Source organism: Phascolarctos cinereus, unplaced genomic scaffold (assembly GCF_003287225.1).
Source record: "Phascolarctos cinereus isolate Bilbo 61053 unplaced genomic scaffold, phaCin_HiC Scaffold_9;HRSCAF=440, whole genome shotgun sequence".
Classification (NCBI taxonomy): Eukaryota; Metazoa; Chordata; class Mammalia; order Diprotodontia; family Phascolarctidae; genus Phascolarctos; species Phascolarctos cinereus.
Window position 1 is genome coordinate 246316658 of NW_027556402.1, and position 24304 is coordinate 246340961.

The 24304-nt window shown below is 35.3% G+C and overlaps 1 protein-coding gene across 1 annotated transcript; it reads left to right on the forward strand.

Annotated features, from left to right (window-relative positions):
- The first annotated feature begins 18001 nt into the window (after positions 1-18001).
- On the forward strand, positions 18002-18907 carry LOC110199494 (olfactory receptor 4C3-like). Its single transcript, XM_020974383.1, has one exon. The coding sequence runs from the start codon at positions 18002-18004 to the stop codon at positions 18905-18907; it is 906 nt and encodes a 301-aa protein (XP_020830042.1).
- The last annotated feature ends 5397 nt before the right edge of the window (positions 18908-24304 follow it).

The window sequence follows — 24304 nt, forward strand, 5'->3', positions numbered from 1 at the left end:
TCTGTTTCGAGTTTGAGCTAAAATCTAACCCACAGGGAGACTTTTTTGATCCATTGATTCAATTTCAGTGCCTTCTATCTTTTGATTATCTCTCATTTATCCTGGATATAGCTTGTTTGTAAACAGATATTTGCATGTTATTCACATAGAGATTATGGACTCCTTGACTGCAAGGACTGTGTTTAACCTTTCTTTGTATTCTCTCTGCTTAGCATTGTGCTGGACACATAGTAGGCACTTATTAAATGTTTATTGACTCAGTGATTTTCCATTGGTACCTTTTTTCTTTTTTCTTTTTTTTTTAGTGAGGCAATTGGGGTTAAGTGGCTTGCCCAGAGTCTTACAGCTAGGAAGTATTATGTGTCTGAGGCCGTATTTGAACTCAGGTCCTCCTGAATCCAAGGCCAGTTCTCTATTCACTGCGCCCCCTAGCTGCCCCCATTGTAACTTTCAATGCTTGAACTAAGCTATTGGCCTTTAGGTATCAGATAAGTATGTAGGCCATTCTAAGGCACCATTTTAATCCTTTATAGCTTGGAAGGACCTGCCACAGTAATGAATCACTCACTTAGTCTTAGAGTCTTTGTTTCCTCTCTCTCACCATGAATAACCACAAGTTTTTATAGAAATCATAGATAAGCTGCCATGTAGTAATTATGACAATTTGTATCTTTAAATATATATACATATATATATGTTTATATACATATAGATATACAAACATACATATATACATATATACATATACATATATTTGTGTTGTGTATATGTATATATACATACATACACACACACACACACACACACACACACACACATATATATATATATATATATATATATATGTAAAATAGAAGCAGAGAATCTCAAGTCACTATGGTTCCTCAGAAGTCATCTACTTCAACTCACATGTGACCAGTAGTCATCTCTATCAAAGTCTGCCAAAAGGCACAAAAGAGTGGAAAAGAAGAAGAGCTGGTTAAGCTGGAAGAATGAAAGGTAAAAGATATATAGGTCTAGTAGCACACTGGAATCCCCAAGAAATTATGCCTCACATGAGAGATGAATTAGAATCTCTAACACATGAAAACCAATATGTGTGCCAAGGTACCATTTAGACTTGAGGAATAGGATTCATAACTTGAACATGGTTTTGGAAAGGTTTTCCCTTTTTAAGTGAAATAGGATAAGTTATAAGAGGATATTATAATATTTTTAAACTGAGAAAATATTCTTGTGTAAAGAAATCCAAGAACCAAAGTGGGAAAACATGGTGGAAAGCACTTATGTTGTTATCAGTATATTAATGGTGGAAGTCTTCAATTATCTGGGCATTTGCCAGAATGTTCTCTCTTATTCTGACTTTCTGTCTCTGAATGCCTTTCTCTATCTCTTCTCTCTGTCTCTATCTCTGTAACTCTGCATCTATGCATATTTGTATCTGTCTATCTCTTCCTGGCTCTTTTTCCCCTTCTTTCTTGTCTGCCTGCTTCTCTCTATGTGTCTCTTTCTATCTGCATATTCAGCTAGCTATCTGTCTATCTCTGTCTCTCTCCACAAAGAAAAGCTATTGATTTCTTTATGAAAATGATGTTTTAATGCATCAAAAGTATGAAATGAAGGAACAAACATGAGAAAACTCTATCCTGCATTTGATTCTCATAAATTATGGGGAATTATTAGGCAGAATCAAAATAAATAGGAATGTTACAAGAGTAGGGGAGAAGTAATTACATCATCGTAAAGTTTGAGATAAATAAAGGAAGGAAAACTAGCAATTGTCAGACATGCATATTAGAGTTGGGAAGAGTCAATTCCAGGCAATTTAAAGGAAGGATAAAGGATAATTCTGTAGGGAATTTAAACTGGAAAGGAAAAAAAATACAATTTTGAAGATACAAGAAGAAAAATTGGCAATTAGGCAGACCTAGATATGAAAAATAAGTTTGCAGAAAAGATAAAAAGGAGAGATAACCAAGGACAAATACAAAAGCAGATCCTATCTTATAACAATCAAGTTGAAGGAGTGTCAGCATGCAGTTTGAACTGAGGGAAGCCCAGAAACCTAAAGACTGTAAAGGTGTGTAGTTTTTAATGCAAAATTGACTATTTGGTGAAACAAAGGATAATCAAATCAGGAACAGGACTGATTCTCCTGGCTAATGAGACAAGTAGAATGAATGCCAAGCAAAGGCAGAGCTGCTCGATGTGTATTTTGCTTCTATTTTCGCTGACAAAGAGAATGATCATTGTGTTGAGAAGAACAGAGCCATTAAGTGTTGATACCAAAATACCAACTAAGGACTAGCACTTATATTAGTGGAGAGAAGGGAAAAAGTGCTTGCAATGCATCTCTTATATGTCAAGCACTGTGCTACACTTCATAAATATTGTCTTATTTGATTCTCACAACAACCCTGTGAAGTAGGGACTGTTATTACTCCTATTTCAAATTTGAGGAAAGAGAGGTAAATTGGGGTTGAATGACTTGCCCAGAGTCATACCTTAAGTATCTGTGACTGGATTTGAAATCAGGACTTCCTGACTCCAGTCCCAGTGCAGTATTCATTTTACCACATTTGCCTCTCTATTGTTTGCAAAGTACTTGAAATAGATTGGATCATCTGATCCCCACAACAAGCTTGAGACATATATGGCTAACAAGAAAACCAATCTGACCTTACAGCGCATGAAGAGACCCAGTATTCAGGCCTACAGAGGTGGTCCTGTCTAGTCCACATTTGAAGCAACATGTTAAGTCGGGGGTCCACACTTTAGGAAGGACGGTGACAGGCTAGAGATTCTCCAGAGGAGTTCAGCCAGCATGGAGAAGGACTTTGAAGTTTTCCCATATTGGGGATTGGTGGAAGGAAATAAGAGGGTGTAGAAAAGATAAAAGATGAGTGTCAGAGCAGGAGTTAGGATTAAAGTTATCTTCAAATATCTGCAGAACTGACATAGGGAGGAAAGGTTAGAAATTAAGAAAAAAACAAATTTTAAGTAAGGAAAAGATTTCAAAAATATTGCTATTTGGAAGTGGAAGGGGCTGTCTTAACATGCGCTGGATTTCATCTCAAAGTCTTGAGGTAAAGGGCTGGTTGATCCCTTGTTCTCCAGGCACACATGTACATGGACATACACATATATACATATGTATGTATGTCAGAGATATGCAGACAGAAAATATTTATTTCTTATTTTATGGAAAAATGTGTCTCCTAGATCACTGTGACCATGGAGAAGTCACCTCACCTCAGAGCCTCAATTTACTCATGAGTCAAAAAAGGATAAAATAATGGTGCCTATATCACAGGGCTGTTCAGAGAGAAGGAGATAATTCTGTAAAGTGCTTTGAAAACCTTAAAACTAGATAAAAGAGTTATCTACTCTTATTTTAATTAACACTACTGTTATTGTCTATTTTATCTTTCACAAATCCCTTAATGTCTTTTACTCCTAGGATATTCAGACCTCAGTTTGCTCATTGATAAAGGAAATGTATTAAACAAGATGATCACTGATATCCTTTCCATCCATCTCTGCATCAATGATTCTATGACACTTTTAATCTGTATTAATTTTAAAGATATCCTTAGCCTTCACAGCACCACTGTGAAAGGACTTTTTTTCTGATGTGGTTAATATGAAACTGGGAAGTAAGGGTAGAGTAAATAAGTAAAACTTTATCTCACAGTCTTTTAGAGGAGTAGGAAAAAAAATCAACTTTCACAATTAACAACGATGAAAGATTTTCCTTTCACACAATAGGAAGTATATTAAGTAGAAAACAACCAATCAACTTACAGTCACAATTTATAGTATTGTCTCATACGTGACACCCATATTTTTGTAATTGACGTTATTGAATTAAATATGTATAGAAATAATCTATGACAATCCTTTTCACAAATGCATTTAAGGTTGGGTCCTCTTGAGTTCCCATGTCTAGAGAACCCTTCTTGGTCACCAGGGCAGACAAAGTGATTTGTTTTCTACTCTAAAATTCCCAGGTGTTGGTGAACAGCACTCTCTTGGAAAGATAATTGATTAGGAGTCTGAAGACTTGGGCTCTAGTATTGTTTGGGCATTCACTAATTTCTTCTGTGATTTCATGGAAGTTAATCAATCCTTTCTCTGCTCATTTGGAAAATGGGAATAATAGTTCTTAAGGTATAGAGTTTACACAATAATTCCAAGGAAAGTTTCAAGAATCAAGTGCTATAAACATGAGACTTACCATCATCAGTACAAGACAGTGGGCTTTTTTCACACGATAATGGATGAGTAGGTGCTCCAAGAAACACAAGAACAGAGAAAAGAGGATAGAAGTGTTACTACACTACAAAATACTAGAGTGGCAATGTGTTGTAGTAGACAGAGCTTTAATCTGCTTTAAGTCAAGAGGATGTGGATTTAAATTCCACCTCAGACACTTATTAATTATATAAGTCAGGACAAATCACTTTAGTCAATCAGCTTCAGATTACTTATCTGTAAAAGGGGAAGGACATAATAATGATGGTATTTATTTCAAGCAGTGTTGGGACACTCAAATGAGAAAATTGAAGCTCTTTCCAAATGTTACATAAATGTGAACTACTATTATTTAGGGCAAGGACTCTTTCTCACCTAAATTTTCTTATCAAACGACTCCCTGAAGTTTTTACTAGAGTGCCTCGCGCATAGTACACCCTTAACATTATTAGTATTCATTAATTAATATTAATGAATAAAATAATTAATCAATATTATTAAATTAGGTGTTTGTTTGGACTACACAATCACCTATCCTGCAAATGACTCCTTCAGTTACTAAAGGATGATGCACTTGAAAAGCGCCAAGTAGTGGATAATAACAGGCGCTTACAGAGCCTTTGGATGTTTGAACAGAACTTGCATACGTGATCTAATTTGAGCCCTAAGCCAGCACCATGAAATAAATACCACAGGTGTAATTACTCACAGTTCATGGATGAGGAAATCAAAGTGAAGTGACTTACCCATGGGGAAAATGAGTCACTGTCTGAGATTCTGAAGGTTTTTATATACAAGTGTTCCTGCCTCCACATCCAGAAATGCTTCCACTATACCATTTTGCTGTCTACACTGCACTACAGTCTTGGGATTGGATATCCTAGAGTCTAGCTGGCTTGATTATGGAGAAAGGTGGCCAAGACTCCAAAAAGGAGAGTTAACCATGAACTTTATAATCAAAGTTTGGCCTTAAAGTCCCAAGCCTGGGAAACATAGGCCTGGATTGGAGAAATTCTTCACTAGTCACTGGGACAAAGAGTTCAAAGGTTCCTAGTGACAGAGAGGTCACTCTTGCCATTGCTGCGGCATGGATGGCAGTAGAATTAGTGATGCCTACTCCTAACCTCCATTCAGTTCAGCCTCAGGAAGCACAAAAGAAACTATGAGTGAGAGAATGAATCAGAGAATTTGATCCAGCAGCTCATTCATTAGCACTGAGCCCTACAGTAGCATGTTCCTACATCAGTAGCTGAAGTTATGGAAGACAGGGACATTATGCAGACCTGGTAGCCCTGACCCTCTTGGGAGATGGTGCTACCTTGTAGATACTTGGCAGTTCTGCTGCCAACTCATGAGGAAAACAAACCATTAAATTCTGTTCTGACCATTGGGGAAAAAAAAACCCAAACAACTTTTTCTCATGGGTACTTTGTCATCCTCAGCTTGTCGTTAGCAAAGTGAGGTAGAAAGGGACCTGGATAAGGCCATTGACAACAGCTGGCTTCTAGTCCTGCTTCTGCCATCTCTAAGCTAGGTGACGTTGGCCAAGCCGCTGAACATCTCCAAGTCTCAATTTATTCTTCTTTGAAATGGGTGTAATAATTTCAGGCCTGAAAACAATCAAAAGGTTTTGGTGAAGATCAAATGTGATACTGAACATGAAAGAGATGTGGGTTATTGAAGAGTTTTTCTCAAAATAAGGCAGTAAAAAAATACTGAACTTGGTATTAGAAGATCTGGGATGGAATTGGAGGTCACTGTGAAACTTTAGGCAAGTCCTTTATACTGGATGAATCTTGATTTCCTCATTTGTAACATGCACATAAGCATATTTGCATACTCTAATTCTCATGACCATTGTCAGGATAGTAAATCATAAAGTATAAATGATGTTCTTATTATCCTGAATATTATTGTTATTCTTTGTAAAAATTTACTCAGAGCTCCCAATTTACCTATTTCCTCAAATTGCATCTGATTCTGTCCCTCTCTGCTTCTTAGCTCTGAGAACACATGCCCTTAAGGTTCTAGTTTAATTGTAAGTAGGGAAAGGTAGTAATCATTTGTCAAGGTTTAAGTAGTCCCTTTGACAAGCTCTCTCTTGCTATTCTTGAGGACAAGATGCAGAGAAAGACAGTGAAGAGTCCAGTATGGCAGATTCAGAATTTTTTGAAGACTTAGATTCAGGAAAGATTCAATGTTATCTCATTGTCATCTTGCAAGGTGGTCTCTCCTAAGCCCCTGCCTCCTGTATGTCCCCCACAATGCAAAACCAACTTTTATTTACTGTCTATATATATTATGTTCACTTACATGTGTATATTAATTTTCATCCAATTAAATGTTTCTTCATGTACAGACACTACATTATTTTTGTCTTGGTATACCCAGAGCCTATACTAGGCCTTAATTAAAGTAGTAGCCTAATAAATTATTGTGGAATTCAATTGATTTTTCAGTCACTTGGACAAACACATATTGGCATCCTTATCAAATTCCCAGATGAAAAAAAATAATCTAATATTAATTGTGTATTTATTAATAACTTACTGTGGGGCAGGCACTGTGTTAAGTGTTGGGGATACAACAACAAAGGAAAAAACACATTTTATCACATATTCAGATGACTTATATCTTGGAAGGTTAGCTGACATTCTGGGGGAATGGTAGATTTAGGATCCCAAAGATCTCAACAGAGTAGAAATTTGGGTGAGTCTCAATAAGATGAAAATGAACAGATAAGTGTAAAGTCCTACACATGTTCTAAATATCATCTTCTTCAACATAAGTGATATTGCAAACTACAAGAAAGATAAATATGACCATTGTATAGTACTTTAAGTTTGCAGATTTCTTATATGCATTGTACTATTTGAGAGGAAAAAAGCTAATGCATCTTAGACTGCATAAAAAGGCATAATGTATAAAATGAAGGAGGTGAATGTCACACACACTTTATGATGTACGCAGACCACACCCGCAATATTGGTTTAACTTAGAGTAACTACATTTTAGGAAGATATAGAGAAAATGAAACACATCTAGAGACAGTTGTCTAGAATGGTAAGGTAATATGGTCTACACCATATGAAGGTTAGTGGAAAGAAAGGGAGATAATGAACACAGATTTATAGGAGGCATGATGGATATTAAGTATATGGGTGGTTGTTATGTGCAAGAGGGACTAGATTTGGATTTTTTAATGTTTGTAAACTTCATTTTTTTTGTATCTCTAAGTACTTTTATTAAAAAAAAATTCTGACCCTAAGAAATGTCAATCAATGCAAGCATTCCCATACACATAAAACAAGAGAAAAAGAGGATTGTATATATAGCCACCAAACTGAACCATGTATAACTTGCTTCTCCCTCCAGCTATAAAACAATTTGCTTTCAAAACTGTCCTGCTTGTCTCTTTCCTATCGATGTGCCTTCTGTTCTCATCATGCTAGATTAGAATGCCTAGCAGTAGTATCATTGAGTCAAAGGTTATCCATGCATATCCACATTAATGACTTTCCAGGATAGCTTGATCAGTTCACAACTCTACCGACAGTGTATTAGTATGCTTCTTTTTTCTACAGTACCTCTGTCAATTTCAATTTTCCTTTTTTTTTTTTTTGTCTATCTGATGAGTAAGAAGTAGAAACTCAGAGTTGATTTGACGTACATTTCTCTGTGTAGTAATTATTTGGAACATTTTTATATGCCAGTTGCAAACTCAGATTGCTTTTACAAGAGCCTTTTTATATACTTTAGTCAATTTTCTATTGGAGAATGAATCTTATCCTTATATATTTGAATCAGTTCCTCATATCTCAATCATGTAACCTTTATCAGAGAAATTGTTACAAAGATTTTTCCCCATATAACTGTTTCCTTTGTAATTTTAACTGTTAATTTTGTGTAAAAACTTCAATTTTATTTAAGCAAAATTTTCTAACTTATCTTCTGTGGGCCTCCCTTTCCCTTGTTTGGTCATGACATCTTCCTCTATCCATAGCTGTAAGAAAATTTCCTTTCTGCTTCCTCTATTTATGGTGTGGTCAGTAATATTAAAATCATGTATCCATTTGGAATTCATATTGGTATGTAGTATGATATCTTGGCCTAAAGCTCATTTCTGCCAAGACGCTTTTCATTTTTTCAAGCAGCTTTTAAGCAAATGGTATGTTTTTCCCCCAGGATTTGTTGGTCTTTTGGGCTTATTTAATATTATGTCAAATTATTTTGCTTTTGTATGTTGTTAGCCTAATCTGGTCCACTGCTTCACTTTTGTTAACTATAACAAATCATTTTTATGATTATACCTTTACAGTATAATTTGAGATCTGGTACTCCTAGCCTACCTTCCTTTTCACATTTTTTTCTTTATTTATCTTGAAATTATTGACCATTTGTTCCTCAAAAAAGTGTGTTGACATCATATTTTTTTTCCAAGCTCTAAACTTTAGCAATTTGGCTTGGTATGGCACTGAATAAATAAATTAAGCTGCATAAGGTTGGGCATGGCTCAAAATTAATCAATTAATACCTCTGCAGTTATTCATGTCTGAAATTATTAATGTAAATGATATTCTGTAGTTGTATTAATATATCGTGAGCATGTCTTAGTAGGTACACTTCCAAATATTTTATAGATTCTGTAGTTATTTTAATGGACTTCATCTATCCCTTCATAATTGATTTCGTTGGTATTATATAAAAAGTCTGATAATTTATATTTTTAAATACCCTAATACTTTGTTGATGTTATTGTTTAATTGTTTAATTAATTTTAGTTGGCTTTTTATGGTTCTTTGAATAGACTACCAAATCATCTGCAAAAAGTGTTGTTTCATTTTTGTCTGTGCTTAATTCCTTCCATTTCTTGTTTCTTGTCATATGGCTATAGCTAGCATTTCATGCACTATACAAAGTAATAATTGAGCCTTGCTTTAACCTTGATCTTACTAGAAAGGAATTTAGTATATCCATACTACATATAATTCTGGAGGGTCAAAATCAAGATAGTGGAGAAGTAAGATAAAGTATAGCCCAGCTCCCCAAATCAAACCACTTCACAAATATCTAAAACAAGCAAACAAACAAATAAACAAACAAAAAAAACCAGAACAAGATAATAGTCCTGATCAAGAAATCTGAGGAAAAAAAATCACAATGAATCATTTTCCAACCAAGGGCAGTCCAGGAAGACAGTCAAAGAGCAGAGGTGTATAAACATTGCTGATGAGATCTGGCCAGCAATATGCCAGGCAATGGCTCCCAAGAACAGACAAAGGACCAAGGTTGTACACCAGGAAAGGAAAAACCAGAAAGGAAGAGGTCCCAGGGACTCCTCAGATTAGTTCATGTTTAAGGAAAGGGTGCCCTCTGGAAGCTCTGGTGCTTAGCATCCACTTCTGAGTCACCTATCAGTGGTGGACTGAGGAAGGGACTTCCATAAAGGGGTGATGGAGGGTAGAGTCATGGGGTTGAGGCTGTTTGCTGAGCACGGAACACATTCAGAAGCAAATAATAGCTTTGTTGCTCTGAACCAGGAGCTGAACAGGGACTCATTTTTAGCTTCTAGCCCATGATGAAGCCTGGAGTGAAATAATAATAATAACAGTAATAAAAATGGCAGCAATCCCAGACCAAAGAGGGGTCAGCAGTTCTGTCACTCTAAATGTACAAAGCTTCTTAGCTGGCTGATAGATGCTAAGTCCAGTCACAGTTTACTAGAATTTCCAACCAGGAACAAGACCACAAGCATAGCATTTAGACCCAAAATTGAATCAGGAATGTGCAGATATAAGAATATCTCAACAGTGACCAGATGGATCACATCATTTTAGGAACACTGAAAACATCCAGATCCCCAGCCTGAGGTGATTCTAACATTCTGAAATAATGCAATATGCAATGCCTGAAGAAAATAGCAAAAGGACTCAGAGGAGAAAAACTCAGGTGTAAACCCTAGAAATGCAGAAGTCCTAGCCTTAATATAAATTCTGAAGTCAAAGAATAGTTTTAAGCAATGAACAAACAAACAAAAATAATAATAATCTCCCCTAAAGAGCTCTAGCAGTGACACGAAATTTTGAGACAGACACAACACAGGAAGGACAATGGCTCCAAAACATTTACCAGCAAAGCTTTAGAGAAAAACACAGGTAAAGCACAAATTCAATTGGAATTCCTGGAAGAGATAAAAAAAGAAGTATTTTTAAGCCAAAATATTTTTTAAAAGCAAATGAATGCGCCAAAGAAAAACAAATGAAAAAGATGAGAATTATTTTTAAAATATGGAAAGATTAAAAAAAAGCTTAGAAAAAGAGGTACAAAATGTTACCTAAGAAAATAACACCATGAAAATTAGCATTGACAAAATATAGCAACTATCTGAGACATCAATAAATATTAGAAACAAAATGAAAATACTAGAAAAAATAGAAGAAAATTTATTATATTAAAAAACTAGTGACCTGGAAAATATTGAAGAGAAAAAATGAATAATAACTAGACTACTTGAAAGTTATGACTGGAAAAAATGGCCTAGCCATAATATTTCAGGAAATCATAATAATAACAACCAAGATCTCTTAGCTCCAGGGACCAAAAAAACTAAAAAGAATCTACTAGTCAGTGGAAAGAAACCCCTTGAAAGAAACTCCGAAATGAAAAATTCTTTCTTGAAGAAATTCCAAAATGAAAAACCCTAGAAATACTATAGTGAAAATAGAGTTTCCATATCAAAGTAAAAATAATATATGCATCCAGAAAGAAAAAAAAACACAAAAAACAAGCATTGAGGATTCAAATAGTACACTCTGAACATCAGGATCACACAAGATTTTGCAGCTACAACTTAAAAGAAGAAAAAAGCTTGGAATACGATTCTCCAAAAGGCAAAAAATAAAGATTTACAGTATAATAGATAGTAATCTAGACAGCAAAACTGAATATAGTGCTACAGGGAAAAATTGAATTTTAATGAAATATAAGACCTTTAATTATTTCTGATGAAAAACAAAACAAAATAAAATAAAACTGCAGAGAAACGTAGGAGACAAGAGAATTACAAAAACGAAAACATGAGTGAGGAATGATAAGGGACTAAACAATGCTAAATGTTTATATGTTAATGTGGGGAGATGTAACAAAGTAAGTAAAATAATGCCTTTAATATTTCTTCTTTTCCTCATGTTTGTATACTTTAATATATATTAGTTTTTGTAAAGGTGTCATACATTGTTGATGACATAGATGTGTGTGTGTGTGTGTGTGTGTGTGTTTCTATTCCCATGCACTAATCACCAGAGAATTATTTTGTCAAACTTTTCTTTTTTACATTCAATTTAATTTTATCTTCAGTTCCAAATTCTCTCCTTTTCCCCTCTCCCACCCACTGAGAAGGCAAGAAACACAACACCCATATGAAATTATTCAAAGCATATATCTGCAGTAGCCATGTTCCACCAAAAAGGAAAAAAAGAAAAAGAAAGAGAAAAAACCTTGTCACTTTGAATAGAAGGTTTGAGTGTGTGAATTTATTTCAGGCAGATGGTGCCCTGTACCCTAACATTTTGGGGTTCCCAGTAACCCCAAACTACATCAGTAGAATTGTGAATTGATCCAAACAAAATGAAACAGAATTTGGCTTTATATCTAGATTCTATATATTATATATATATATATATATTTCAAAACACAGAAAGTCTATGGGTATAATCACATTTTAGTAGCACTTCTGTGGTATCAAAGAACTTAAAATAAAGTGGACATCCATTAATTGGGGAAAGAGATGCATAATGAACAGAGAGCTGACCTTGGAGCCAGGAAGTCCTGGGTTTAATTCCTTACTCTTACATATTCTATGTGATTCTAGGTAAATCATTGAAACTCTCTAAGAATATAAGTTGCAGATTATGTCATTTAGTATTATCAATCAACAAGCTGTGTTAATAGCCTACTATGTCCAAAGCACTGTTCTAAATGCTAGGGATACAAAAGGAGACAAAAGATTGTCCCTGCCCTCTAGGAATCTAATGGGGGAGACACCATGGAAAAAAAGGAAACAAAGAAGCCATATACAGGATAAATAGGAAATAATTAATAGGGAGAAGGTGCTGGAATTAAGACAGATTGGGGAAGACTTCCATTAAAAGAGAGGAGAGACTCATTATTGCCAAGAGCAGTGTGATTACAGTTTTAGATGGCTCTACTAGTTCAAAAAGATTTTCCTTGTAACGAGTCTAAATCTGCTTCTTTGCAGCTTTTGCTCTTTGCTCCTCATACTGAACTCTGGGACTAAGATACAAATCAAAATTCTGCTCCACATGGTAGGTCAATTTTTCTCCTCCCTAAGCACCAGATCCTTAAATTCATCCTCCTGTGGCAGGGGATCCAGCCTCCTTGATATGTTGGGCATGAAGGATAAGAACTGAATGTTGTTCAGGACTTGAAACACTCTCAGTCACCCAGGAAGCATTTACTGTATGTCCACACTGTGACCATCATAACACAAGATACTGCAAAACCTGTCAGGAAACAGGATTGGGTGTCTGACCCTTAAGCTTATAATCAGATAAACATGACAAGACACAGAAATCTGAAAGAGTTGCCAATGCAAATGATAAAAGATGTATCAATATGTAGATTAAGTGGTATAGGCATACAAAACTAAAGAAATTAGGAGAAGAAAGGAACATTAATGGGTACATTTACTGAGGGAATCTTTGAGTGAGTCTCAAGTATTGCTTCAAATCATACACACACACACACAACAAACAGAGCATTTTTTTGTGGTATAGAATAAGAAATAAGATATTTGAAGTAGTATTAAGATTGGTTCATTAGGGGCAGCTAGATGGCACAGTGGATAGAGCACCTGCCCTGAGGTCAGGAGGACCTGAGTTCAAATCCAGCCTCAGACCAAACACTTGACATTTACATGCTGTGTGACCTTGGGTAAGTCACTTAACCTCAACTGCCTAAAAACAAAACAAAACAAAACAAAAAAAGATTAGTTCATTACATATAGCATATCCTCCCTAATTAAAATCACATGCACACTAGAGGCTTTGATGTCTCAACGGCTTTCCTAAAGGCTTTATTGACCTCTTTGTTCCTCAGACTATAGACAAGAGGGTTCAGCATAGGGATTACTATTGTTTCAATCTGAGTGAAAGGTTCATGCAAAAGGATTAATGAGAAGCAGAGTAGTAAATTGGCTCCAACATTCAAATGTTGGTCACCTCTAATAGCTGCTTTATAAGAGAAATTTGAAATACCTTTGAACAGCAGTTTAGGTAGGTACTAGGATAATTTCCTGAATTGTCTTATAGTAAAATTCTAATATCCTTTACATGTTAAGGAGCCATAGTTCCTTTTAAGATTCTCCTGATGAATACATTTTAAAGAAGTCATTACTTTCAAGGAAACTTCCCCAGAGAAATAGTGTGCTCAATAACCCAAAGAAAATATTTAATCAAATTTATCGATTAAGTGACCTAATGAGCAAATGGGACACAGAGTGATATCTTGAAAACCATAAGGTATAGGAGTTAGGAGACCTGGATTTTGCCATTAATTGCCTGGTTGTCCTTGGGGAAATTGCTTAACCTCTCTGGGCTTCATATTTAACATCTTCAAATGAGAAGGTTGGATTGAATGATCTCTGTAGCCTTACCTAGCTTTAAATTCAGTGGTCTTTGCACCAAAGAAATGAAAGGAGACACATGTGAACATTGGTGGACTCTTAAGTGGGCCAGTTGCTATTCGAATGCTGAGTCCTAAGTGGCAGGACTTAGGAGGCCACTGAGAAAACTTTAGCTCAGAGAAGATCTTATATATGGAGACCAACTATCAGGCCAGTCTCATCCATTTTCTTCCTGAATTGAGTTTCTTTCATTGCATGAAGGAGTTTAGCACAGCTGTTTTGCTAGTTGTAAGTAGCTAACTACAGTTTTCCTTTAACCAACTGGCATGATGTGAAGTTAATTGGAACAGCTGGCCTCCTATTATAGTACTCTGATGTTATGATAAAAGTGCTGCGTACACAGAAGTTATTAACATCTACATGGACAGTTCATGTAAGCTCTCCTTTTTAAATGATGGTTGTTAATTTTTATCAATTTGTAAAAATGTAAAAAAATAGGTAAGGAAATGCTATTCTAACAAGTTTAATCAAATATAATCAATTATAGCTGACATTCACTGAACTAAAAAGGCTTTCCTTATCCTTTAATTTTTTAAGCATTCGCTTTTTTTTAACTGGATCCGTGAACCAGTAGGTCAAGAAATATAATGTTGTAAAGAGTAAGGATTTTTATGTCTAATGTTGTGGTTTAATCTAGTTTCACATATATTTATTTACAATTTTCCTACCTCCCTGAGTCAGGAAGAGAGAAAAGGCTTAGAGGTGATTTATGCTAGAGTTTACAAATATTTCCCCAGTCATGCCTTCCCCTCTCATCCTTAAGAGAGGAAAAAGCAGGAGCTGATGGCAGGTGTTTCTCTTTTTCATTGATGTGTACTCTCTCCTTAAGCTATAAAGAAGCTGAGTAGATCCTTAGCAAGGAAGAGGATTTAGCTGTTTAAAAAAATAGCCTGGATTCTTAAGTAAAGGGCACTGAATGGCATGACTGGCTATGTTCAACTTAAAATTGCCTTGAATAATAAAGAGATCTGCTTTAGATAAATGTTTGGAATCAGGAAGACCTGGGTTTAAATTTTACATCACTCACAATTTATCCACTTCTAGAATGAGGTTAAATATACCATGAAGATCAAGTGAGTTAATATATATAAAGCACTTTCAAACCTTAAAGCATTGTATAAATGCAATCTGTTTTGTCCCTTCCACTGTCAAAATGCACATTACATTTTGTTTGTGTCTCTCTAGTTAACTTATCTTGTATTAGTTAATATTGTGACTGTTTTAATCAATGTGTTTTCTCCCTATAATGTTGTGAGCTCCAGGGGGCCAGGGACCTTCTATCATTTACACTTGACATTTGTGTGGTCATGGGCAAATCATTTAATTTTTCTAGGTCATATTTGTAAAAGATATCTGTGCTTCATCAGCTCTGAAATGAGACTGGTAATGACTGTGGCCTCAATTCACATCTTTGTGTGACAAGACAAAACAGGAAAATGCTTTGTAAGCATTAAAGCAATAAAAAGGATGTCCCAAAAGTCTGAGTGAAGTTTCAGACTCACAGCTTCAAATTGCACCAAGACTTTAGGGATACCCTGGATATCACCAGGTCTTACTTTTAACATGTTTAAGAGGCAGTGTGGCACTGTAGATAAGAAACCCATCCTCAGAGTCAGGAAATTATATTTTCAGATCCTTCTTCTAACATATGCTAACTGTTTGATTTGAGCCAAGTCACTTAAGCTCCCAGTTTCCCCAGGAAATTTTCTCTCAAGTGAACAGCAGAAGCTGTATTGCACTGCTAGAAGAAAATTCATCATTAGGAATTCTTTCAGTCAGTAAGACATACACATATATACACACACATATACATATATACACATACAGATAGAGACAAGAGACAAAGAGAGATAGGTAGAGATACAGATTAAGAGCAAGATAGAGATAGATAAAGAGAGAGATAAAGAAAAAGGTAAGATAAATATTTAATAGATGATAGTTGTAAATATATAGTAGGTAGGTGATATAAGGATAGAAAAGGTGATAGAAAGATACAGATATAAGTAGAGAAATAAATGATAGATGGGTAAAAAGATAAAGGAAGGAGGATAGATACATAGAGGGAGATAAATCGATAGATGGATAAATAGAAGCAAAAGATAGATAATTGGTAGGTAGGTAAATGATAGATACTGATAGCTGGATAGGTGAGGGATAGATGATTAATATGTAAGTAATAGATAAATGATAACTGGACAGATAGAGGAGAGATGATAGATGGATAAATTATTTAAATATATCAAAGAATGAAAAGAATAAGAAATCATCATATAAAACTTGTTTCAAAAATCTTTGGGCAATTTCAACCAACTAAAGCCTAAAATGCATTAAGACTATTGAGACACTCTTTTTACTCTTCGTGGCTTTCTTCCCACCTGTCTGAGTGGTCCTTGATAGTCTATTTTTTTTACTCATACCAAATGAATATGAAAATGAGACAATTTTCTTTTTTATTCTTTCATCTTTAGACTTAGCATATTTATGTTATCTATATCCTCACTAGTAGCAACATTTTTATTCTACTCTGTGCTCAGAAAGCGGTTCAGAAATCTTTCTTGTATTGAATAACTATAATAGTTTGCATTTTTACACAATTACTTAGTAAAGTGGCCTTGGACTTTGGAATGATTTGTATCTTTGGAGAGTAGCTGAAATTGTTTACTCTCTTACCCTACCTGTTAGCTCATCATTAAAAACTTATATGCATTAAGAAGTGTCCACTTTTAAGGATATAGATAGATATAGATATAGATATACATATAAATATAGATATAGATATAGATATAGATATAGATATAGATATAGATATAGATATAGATATAGATATAGATATAGATATAGATATAGATATAGATATAGATATATTAGATATAGATATAAAGTCAACAAACAAGATGTTTGTTATTAAATATTATTTTAATGTTCCTTTAATAAACATTTATTTATTTAGTGTCTACAAGACAGTTGACGCTGTAGGGAAGGGCAAAAATAGCACAATCTCTGGTTTCAGGGGAAATAGTTTCAAATCCCACTTCTAATGCTGACTGACAGCATGACTCAGGAAATCACTTTACCTAAACGGATTTCGGTTTCCTCATCTGTAAAATGGCAGAATTGGATTGTAGAGACTCTGGAGTCTTTTCTATATCTTCATATATATATATATATATATATATATATATATATATATATATATATATATATATATATATATATATATGCCTGTAATTATTTCCCTTGATACCTTTGTGAACCCAGAACAGTGCTTAGGAAATGAAGATTTTTATGGTGTGGCAGGGACAGGTCATTTTTGAGCCTGGGATACTTTGCAGAAGAGCAGACATGATATGGTGAGAACCTTGCAGTGTAAGAACTATAGTGTTTTACAGAGCATCAGGACAGATGGTCATCTAGCATTTATTAAGCATCTACTATATGCCAGACACTTACTAAATTCTGGGGATACAAATCCAGTCCCTGCTCACTAGGAGCTCACAGTCTAATTGGGAATATAGCTCTGCATAAATAAGCTATATAAAGGATAAATTAGAGTTGCTCTTGGGGGGAAACTTTAAGATTCAGGAGTACTGGTAAAGGCTTCTTGTAGAAAGTGGGACTTAGCTGAGACTAGAAGGAAGTCAAATAAGCCAGAGGAGAAGGTCAAGAGGAAGACTGTAACAGGCATGGGAAATAGCTAGTAAAAGCTCTTTGGTAGGCAGATGGAGTGTCTTGTGTGAGGAATAGCAAGGAAGTCAGTTTCATTGGTTTACAAAGTACATGGAGGGTCATAAATTATAAGGAAATCAGAAAGTTAGGAAAGGATGAGGTTATGAAGGTCTTTAAAAGTGAAATAGAGAATTTGAAATTTGACCTTTGATGTAACAGGAAGCCACTGGATGTACGTGATCCTTTAAATGTAGGTGAAATGGAATCCTAAACAAATTTAGTTTGTGTTGAAATTTCTTCTGGCCATGGTCCTTAAGATGACAATACTTCTTTCTTTGGACTGCAGGTAACTGTGTTGTCAGCGGCCACGTCACGTACATGGAGCATCAAAGGAATGTTACAGAATTTATTCTTTTGGGGCTCTCATCAATTCCAGAGGTACAAACAATATTGTTCCTTATGTTCTTTATTATATATGTCATCACCATCGGTGGAAACCTGCTCATTGTGGTCACCATTGTCAGTAGCCAGGCACTAACCTTACCTGTGTATTTTTTCCTCGCTTCTCTCTCTTTTATTGATACTTGCTATTCCACCTCAGTGGTCCCAAAGCTCATTGCAGATTGTTTGTATGAGAAGAAAATCATCTCTTTCAATGGGTGTATGACTCAGCTATTTGCAGAACATTTCTTCGGTGGTGCTGAGATCATCCTGCTCACAGTGATGGCCTATGACCGCTACGTAGCCATCTGTAAGCCCTTGTACTATGTGACTACCATGAATCAACATCTATGTGGTCTTCTGGTGTTTCTGGCATGGGGAGGTGGCTTTCTACATGCCATGATTCAAATTCTCCTCATCTTTCAGTTACCCTTATGTGGTCCCAACTTAATGGATCACTTTGTTTGTGACTTTTACCCATTGCTGGAGCTTGCCTGTACTGACACCTATGTTACTGGTATCTTGGTGATGGTCAACAGTGGGGTAATCTGCCTTGTGAACTTTGTCATGCTAACTGCCTCATATGTCATCATCTTGCATTCTCTGAGGTTCCACAGCGTGGAAGGGAGAAGTAAAGCCCTCTCCACCTGCAGTTCCCATTTCACTGTAGTTGTGTTGTTCTTTGTACCCTGCATATTCACATATGTGAGACCGTTGCATACTCTGCCTGTTGATAAAACTGTGGCCATATTCTATGGTATTCTCACTCCTATGCTGAACCCCCTGATCTATACCCTAAGAAACTCAGAGGTAAAAAATGCCATAAGAAAATTGTGGGCATAATAATTTAGAAAGGCATCAGAGGGCAATGTAAAAGACATTGGATTAGCAGTCCAAGGCTCTGAGTTCATATGAAAACTCTTCTATCTTATTCATATGCCTCCTCATCCACACAGATGAACAGGCTGAACTGATTTATGATAGCCCTTCAACTCTGGATGCAACAAACCTGTGAGATGTGATTTTAAATAAAGGAATAGTAAAGCTGGAATATAAAAACAAAATCTCTATTTTTCTTCTGTTAATCCTAGACTGCACACATTTTTTTCAAATAGAAGCATGCCTAGAACATGAGAGATTATTTTGTTTTTCTATTTTTGTCCCCATCCCTGGGCATAGTGGCTGATTTGTAGTAAGTGCTTAATATATGTTTGTTCATTAATTGATTGACTGATGAAGAATAATTGAAATGTGTGGTTATCCGAACCAAGGAGCTTTTCAATTTCTATTTGCAAAGCAAACAAATGAAGGGTGATTCCAAATAGGAGAAATTTCATTGTTAGTAGCATGACCTAGAACAAGAAGGGGCCTTACATATTATCCATTAAATACACACACAAGCACACACACATACACACATACACACCTCTTTTTTGTAGATGAAATGATAGTCATAAGTTGTTTTGCAATGTCACAGCTACTTACTGGTATAACCAGGGTAGAGTGGCTCAGCAGAAAGAATGCTTGATTTGGAATCAGAAAAAACTGAGTTTGAACCCTTCATCTGTGGCTTTCTACAAATATGAACTTGGAGAAGACACAACTCTGAGTCTCAGTTTTCTCAGTTGGAAAATATGAGACTCTGCATACACCAAGATAACCTCTATATGGTTATATTATTAAAATATGAAAGTTGACATCTTAAGTAAATTAGAAGAGCAAAGAAGAAATAACCTTTCATATCTGTGGATAGGGGAAAATTTTATAAGTAAACAGATAATAAAGAGGTTTAAAGAATATAAAATAATTTTGATCATTGATCAAAATTGTTCACACATATATACATATATTTCATAAAAATATAATGCAGTTAAACTTACAGGGTAATCAGGTAACTGGGAAAATATTTATAAGACATTTCTGATCAAGATTTCATATCCAAGATACGTAAGTACTGATTCACATAAGAACTAGAGCCATTCTCCAAACAGAGAGATGATCAAAACATATGTACAGACAATGTTTAAAGGAAGAGGCCTGTACTATCGACAACTGTGAGAAAAATGCAACAAAACACTAAAAATCAGAAAAAAAAAATCAAACGATGAGATTCTGCCTCATCCTAATCAGATTGGCAAATATTACAAAGAGGGGGAAAAGCATAAATAATGCAAAGACTATGGGAAAGCAGACACACTGTTGCACCATGGACCTAGCGGTAAATTGTTCCGGCCATTCCATAAAATGATTTAGAACTATACCCAAAAAGTTACTAAAATGTGTTATTCCACTCTCTCTAGTTACGCCGTTCCTAGGCATATGCCCCCAAGCATCTTAAAGAAAGAGGGAAAATATCTATATTTATGGAAGCTCTTTTTATAGTAATCCCAAACTGGAAACCAAGTGGGTACCCACCTATTAGGAAACCACTAAATAAACTATGGTACATTAACATAATGGAGTATTATAATGCCATTAGAAATTATAAAATAGTTTCAGAGGAAATTGGATAAACCTGCATGGACTGAAACAGAGTAAAATGAGAACAATCTGTATAATATTAACAATATTTTAAAGAAAAAAACAGCTTTGAAAAATCTCTGATAAACCATGAGGCCAGAGGACCGAAGATGAAATACCCACCTACCTTATGCCAGAGATTTAATGGATTTAATATGAAGGATGAGACATCCATTTCTTTACTTGGCCTGTGTAGGGATATATTTTGCTGGATTATGTATTTTTGTAATGAAGATTTTCCATTTTTTTGATTATTCAATTTTGAGGGGACAGTGGGAGGGAGGGATAATAAATGCTTTTGGAAATAGATTGAAAAGCAGAACAAATAGTAGGCAAAAATATTTTAAATATATAAAGAAATGAATGAATGAATGAATGAATGAATGCACCTAATGAGGGTTACACTGTTTTAGCTCTAATGTCCATTTCAACACTAAATCACTAATCCTATGATCCTGTAATTGTAACTCGATTTTTCTGACATCACTTCTAGTTCCACTCCTTACCTACCCCCCTCCAATTACAGTATTCTAGGTGAGAGAGTAATTTAAGGTGTTAGGTTTGTCTGAGAGGCATCCAAGTAGTATAATATGTAGAGTAAAGGGCTTGGAGTCAGGAAGGCCTATTCAAATCTGAGATAAGACATTTGAAAGTTCTTTTAAACTAAGCAAGTCACTTAACCTCTCTGCCTCATTTTCCTCAGCAAGAAATATCACTTGATAATTTCAATGCAGGAAAAAAAAAGGATTTTGACAAAATACAGCACATCCTTATTAAAAATACCAGAAATCACAGGACTTAAAGGAACTTTTTTAAAAATGATGAGAAGTATCTTCAAAATGACAAGATAGAATCCTTTCTGATAAGACAAGGGATGAAACAAGGTTGTTCATTATAGCCATTGCTGTTCAAAATTTTATTAAAAATTCTTGTTATAAAGGTAAGACAGGAAAATGAAAATTAAGGATTAAGAATTGACAATGAGGAAATGAAATTATCACTTTCTCCAGATGACATGTTTTTTTTTTCCTAATGAGTCATAATATTCAACAACTTAAGAAAAATTGTAGGATATAAAGTAAAACTACAGAAATCACCACCATTTTTCTATATTACCAAGAAAATGCAGTAAGGAAGAGATAGAAAAAGAAATTCCATTTAAAATGACTAAGGATTGAGCCAAGATGGCAGAGTAAACAGTAAGTCACTCTCACTCTCCCTTACTGACCTTGAAAAACCCAGAAAATACTGCCCCAGGAAAAATCTTGGAATAGTGGAGCAAGTAGAAAGATGGGGTAAGGCAATTTTTTAGCTTGTGAGGCTAAGGGGATTAATGGGAAAGGTCCCTGTTGCTATGACTGAAGAGGACCACTGTAGAAGAGGAGGGATCCCCACAAGCCAGTGGCAAGTATCACTTCAGCACATTAGCATGACACATCATAAGCCCAAAGGAGGTGCAGTGGGTGAGTGCCAACACCACGATCCCCACGTGGGAAAGGAAATGAGAGGTATACAAGAGAGAGTCAATAGCTTGGAAAAGGAAGGACAAAAAATGACAGTAGAAAATAAGTTTTTAAAAAATACAATTGGCCAATTTTTTTAAAGTACATTAAGTACATCCTTAAAAAGTAGAATTGTCCAAATGGAAAAAGGAGGTACAAAAGCCACTGAAGAAAACAATTTGTTAAAAATTAGAACTGGGAATGTGGAAACTAATGACTCTATGAGACATCAAGAATTAGTGAAACAAAATCAAAAGAATGAAAAAAAATTGAAGAAAATGTAAAATATCTTATTGTAAAAACAACTGACCTAGAAAATAGATCCAGGAAAGATAACTTAAGAATTATTGGTCTAGAGCCTAAATAGTATCTTCCAAGAAATCAAGGAAAATTGCCTTGAGGTCCTAGAACCAGAGGGTAAAATAGTCATTAAAAGAATGTACCAATCACCTTTTGAAAGTGATCTCAAATTGAAAACGCCAAGAAATGTTATCACCAATTTCCAGAGTTATCAAGTCAAGGGGAAAATACTGCAACACCCAGAAAGAAACAATTCAAATATTGTGGAACCACAGTCAGGATTATACAGGACCTTGCAGCTTCTACATTAAAAGATCAGAGGGCTTGGGATATGATATTCTATAAAGCAAAGGATCTTGGATTATAGCCAAGGATCAACTGTCCAGGAAAATTGAGCATAATTATTCAGGGGAGGAGATGGGCATTCAATGAAATAGGGGACTTCCAGACCTTCCTGATGAAAAGACCAGAGCTTAACAGAAAATTCAGTCTTCAAATACAAGACTCAAAGAGGCATAAAAAGGTAAACAAGAAAGAAAAAAAAAGTTATTCAATAAGGGCAAACTGTTTACATCCCTACATGGGAAGATGACACTTGTAACTCTTGAGAACTGTATCTTTATTACAACATCTAGAAGGGATAAACATAGTCAGAGGGTGTGGGTATAAACTGACTTTGATGTGATGATAAAAAAAACTAATTAAGACATGGAAAAGGATTGTAATGAAAGAAGAGGAAAAGGGGCAGAAAAGGGCAAATTACATTATGTGAAGAGGCACAGAAACATTATAGTAGAGGGAAAGAAGGCGGGGAGATAAACATTGTTTGAACCTTACTCTCATCTGATCTGGCTCAAGGAGGAAATAACATGCTCAGGTATAGAAATCTAACTTACCCTGTACACAGTAGGAGGGGAAAGAAAAGGAAGGGAGTAGTTAGAAGGAAGGGAAAAAGTAGTAAGGGCAAAGGGAAAGAAAAGGGAGAGGGCTGATAGAAGAGAGGGAAGATTGAGGGAGGCAGTGATCAAAAGCAAAACTTTTGATGAAGGAAAGGGAGAAAGGAGAAAGAAAAACATGAACAGGGAGGAGAAAGAAATAGGATGGAGAAAAAGACACAATAATTGTAACTGTGAATATGAATGGAATGAACTCTCCCATAAAATGGAAGGAGACAGAAGAACGGATTAAAAAACATAATGCTACAATATGTTGTTTACAAGAAACACATTTGAAACAGAAGGATATGCACAGGGTAAATGCAAAAAGGTGGAGTAGAGTATATTACGCTTTAGCTGAAATAATTAAAAAAAACAAACAAACCAGGGGTAGCAATCCTGATCTCAGACAAAGCAAAAACAAGAATAGATCTAATTAAAAGACTCAAAGAAGGAAATTATAGTTTGCTAAAAGGCACCATATATAATGAAGTATTACTATTATTAAACATATATGCAGCAATTGATATGGCATCCAAATTCTTAGAAAATACTATGGCAGAAACTGGGCATAGACAAACATGTTACACATTATACCAAAATAAAGTCAAAATGGGTATATGATTAGATTTAAAGTCTGATAACATAAGCAAACTTGGAGAGCAAGGAATAGTTTACCTGTCAGATTTATGGAGAGTGGAAGAATTTATGACCAAACAAGAGATAGAGAATATTATGGAATACAAAATGCATAATTTTGTCAAATTAAATTGAAATATTTTTGCACAAACAAAGCCAATGAAACCAAGATTAGGAGGGAATCAGGGAGAGGCTGAGCCAAGATGGCAGAGTGAAAGCAGTGACTTGCTTGAGCTCTCCCCAAAATCCCCTACAAATACCTATAAATAATGGCTCTAAACAAATTCTAAAGCAGCACAGCCCACAAAAAGACAGAGTGAAGTAAATTTCCAGCCCAAGACAGC

Excerpts from the sequence above, each read along its gene's own strand:
- LOC110199494 (XM_020974383.1), top strand. The coding sequence starts at position 18,002 with ATGGAGCATCAAAGGAATGTTACAGAATTTATTCTTTTGGGGCTCTCA.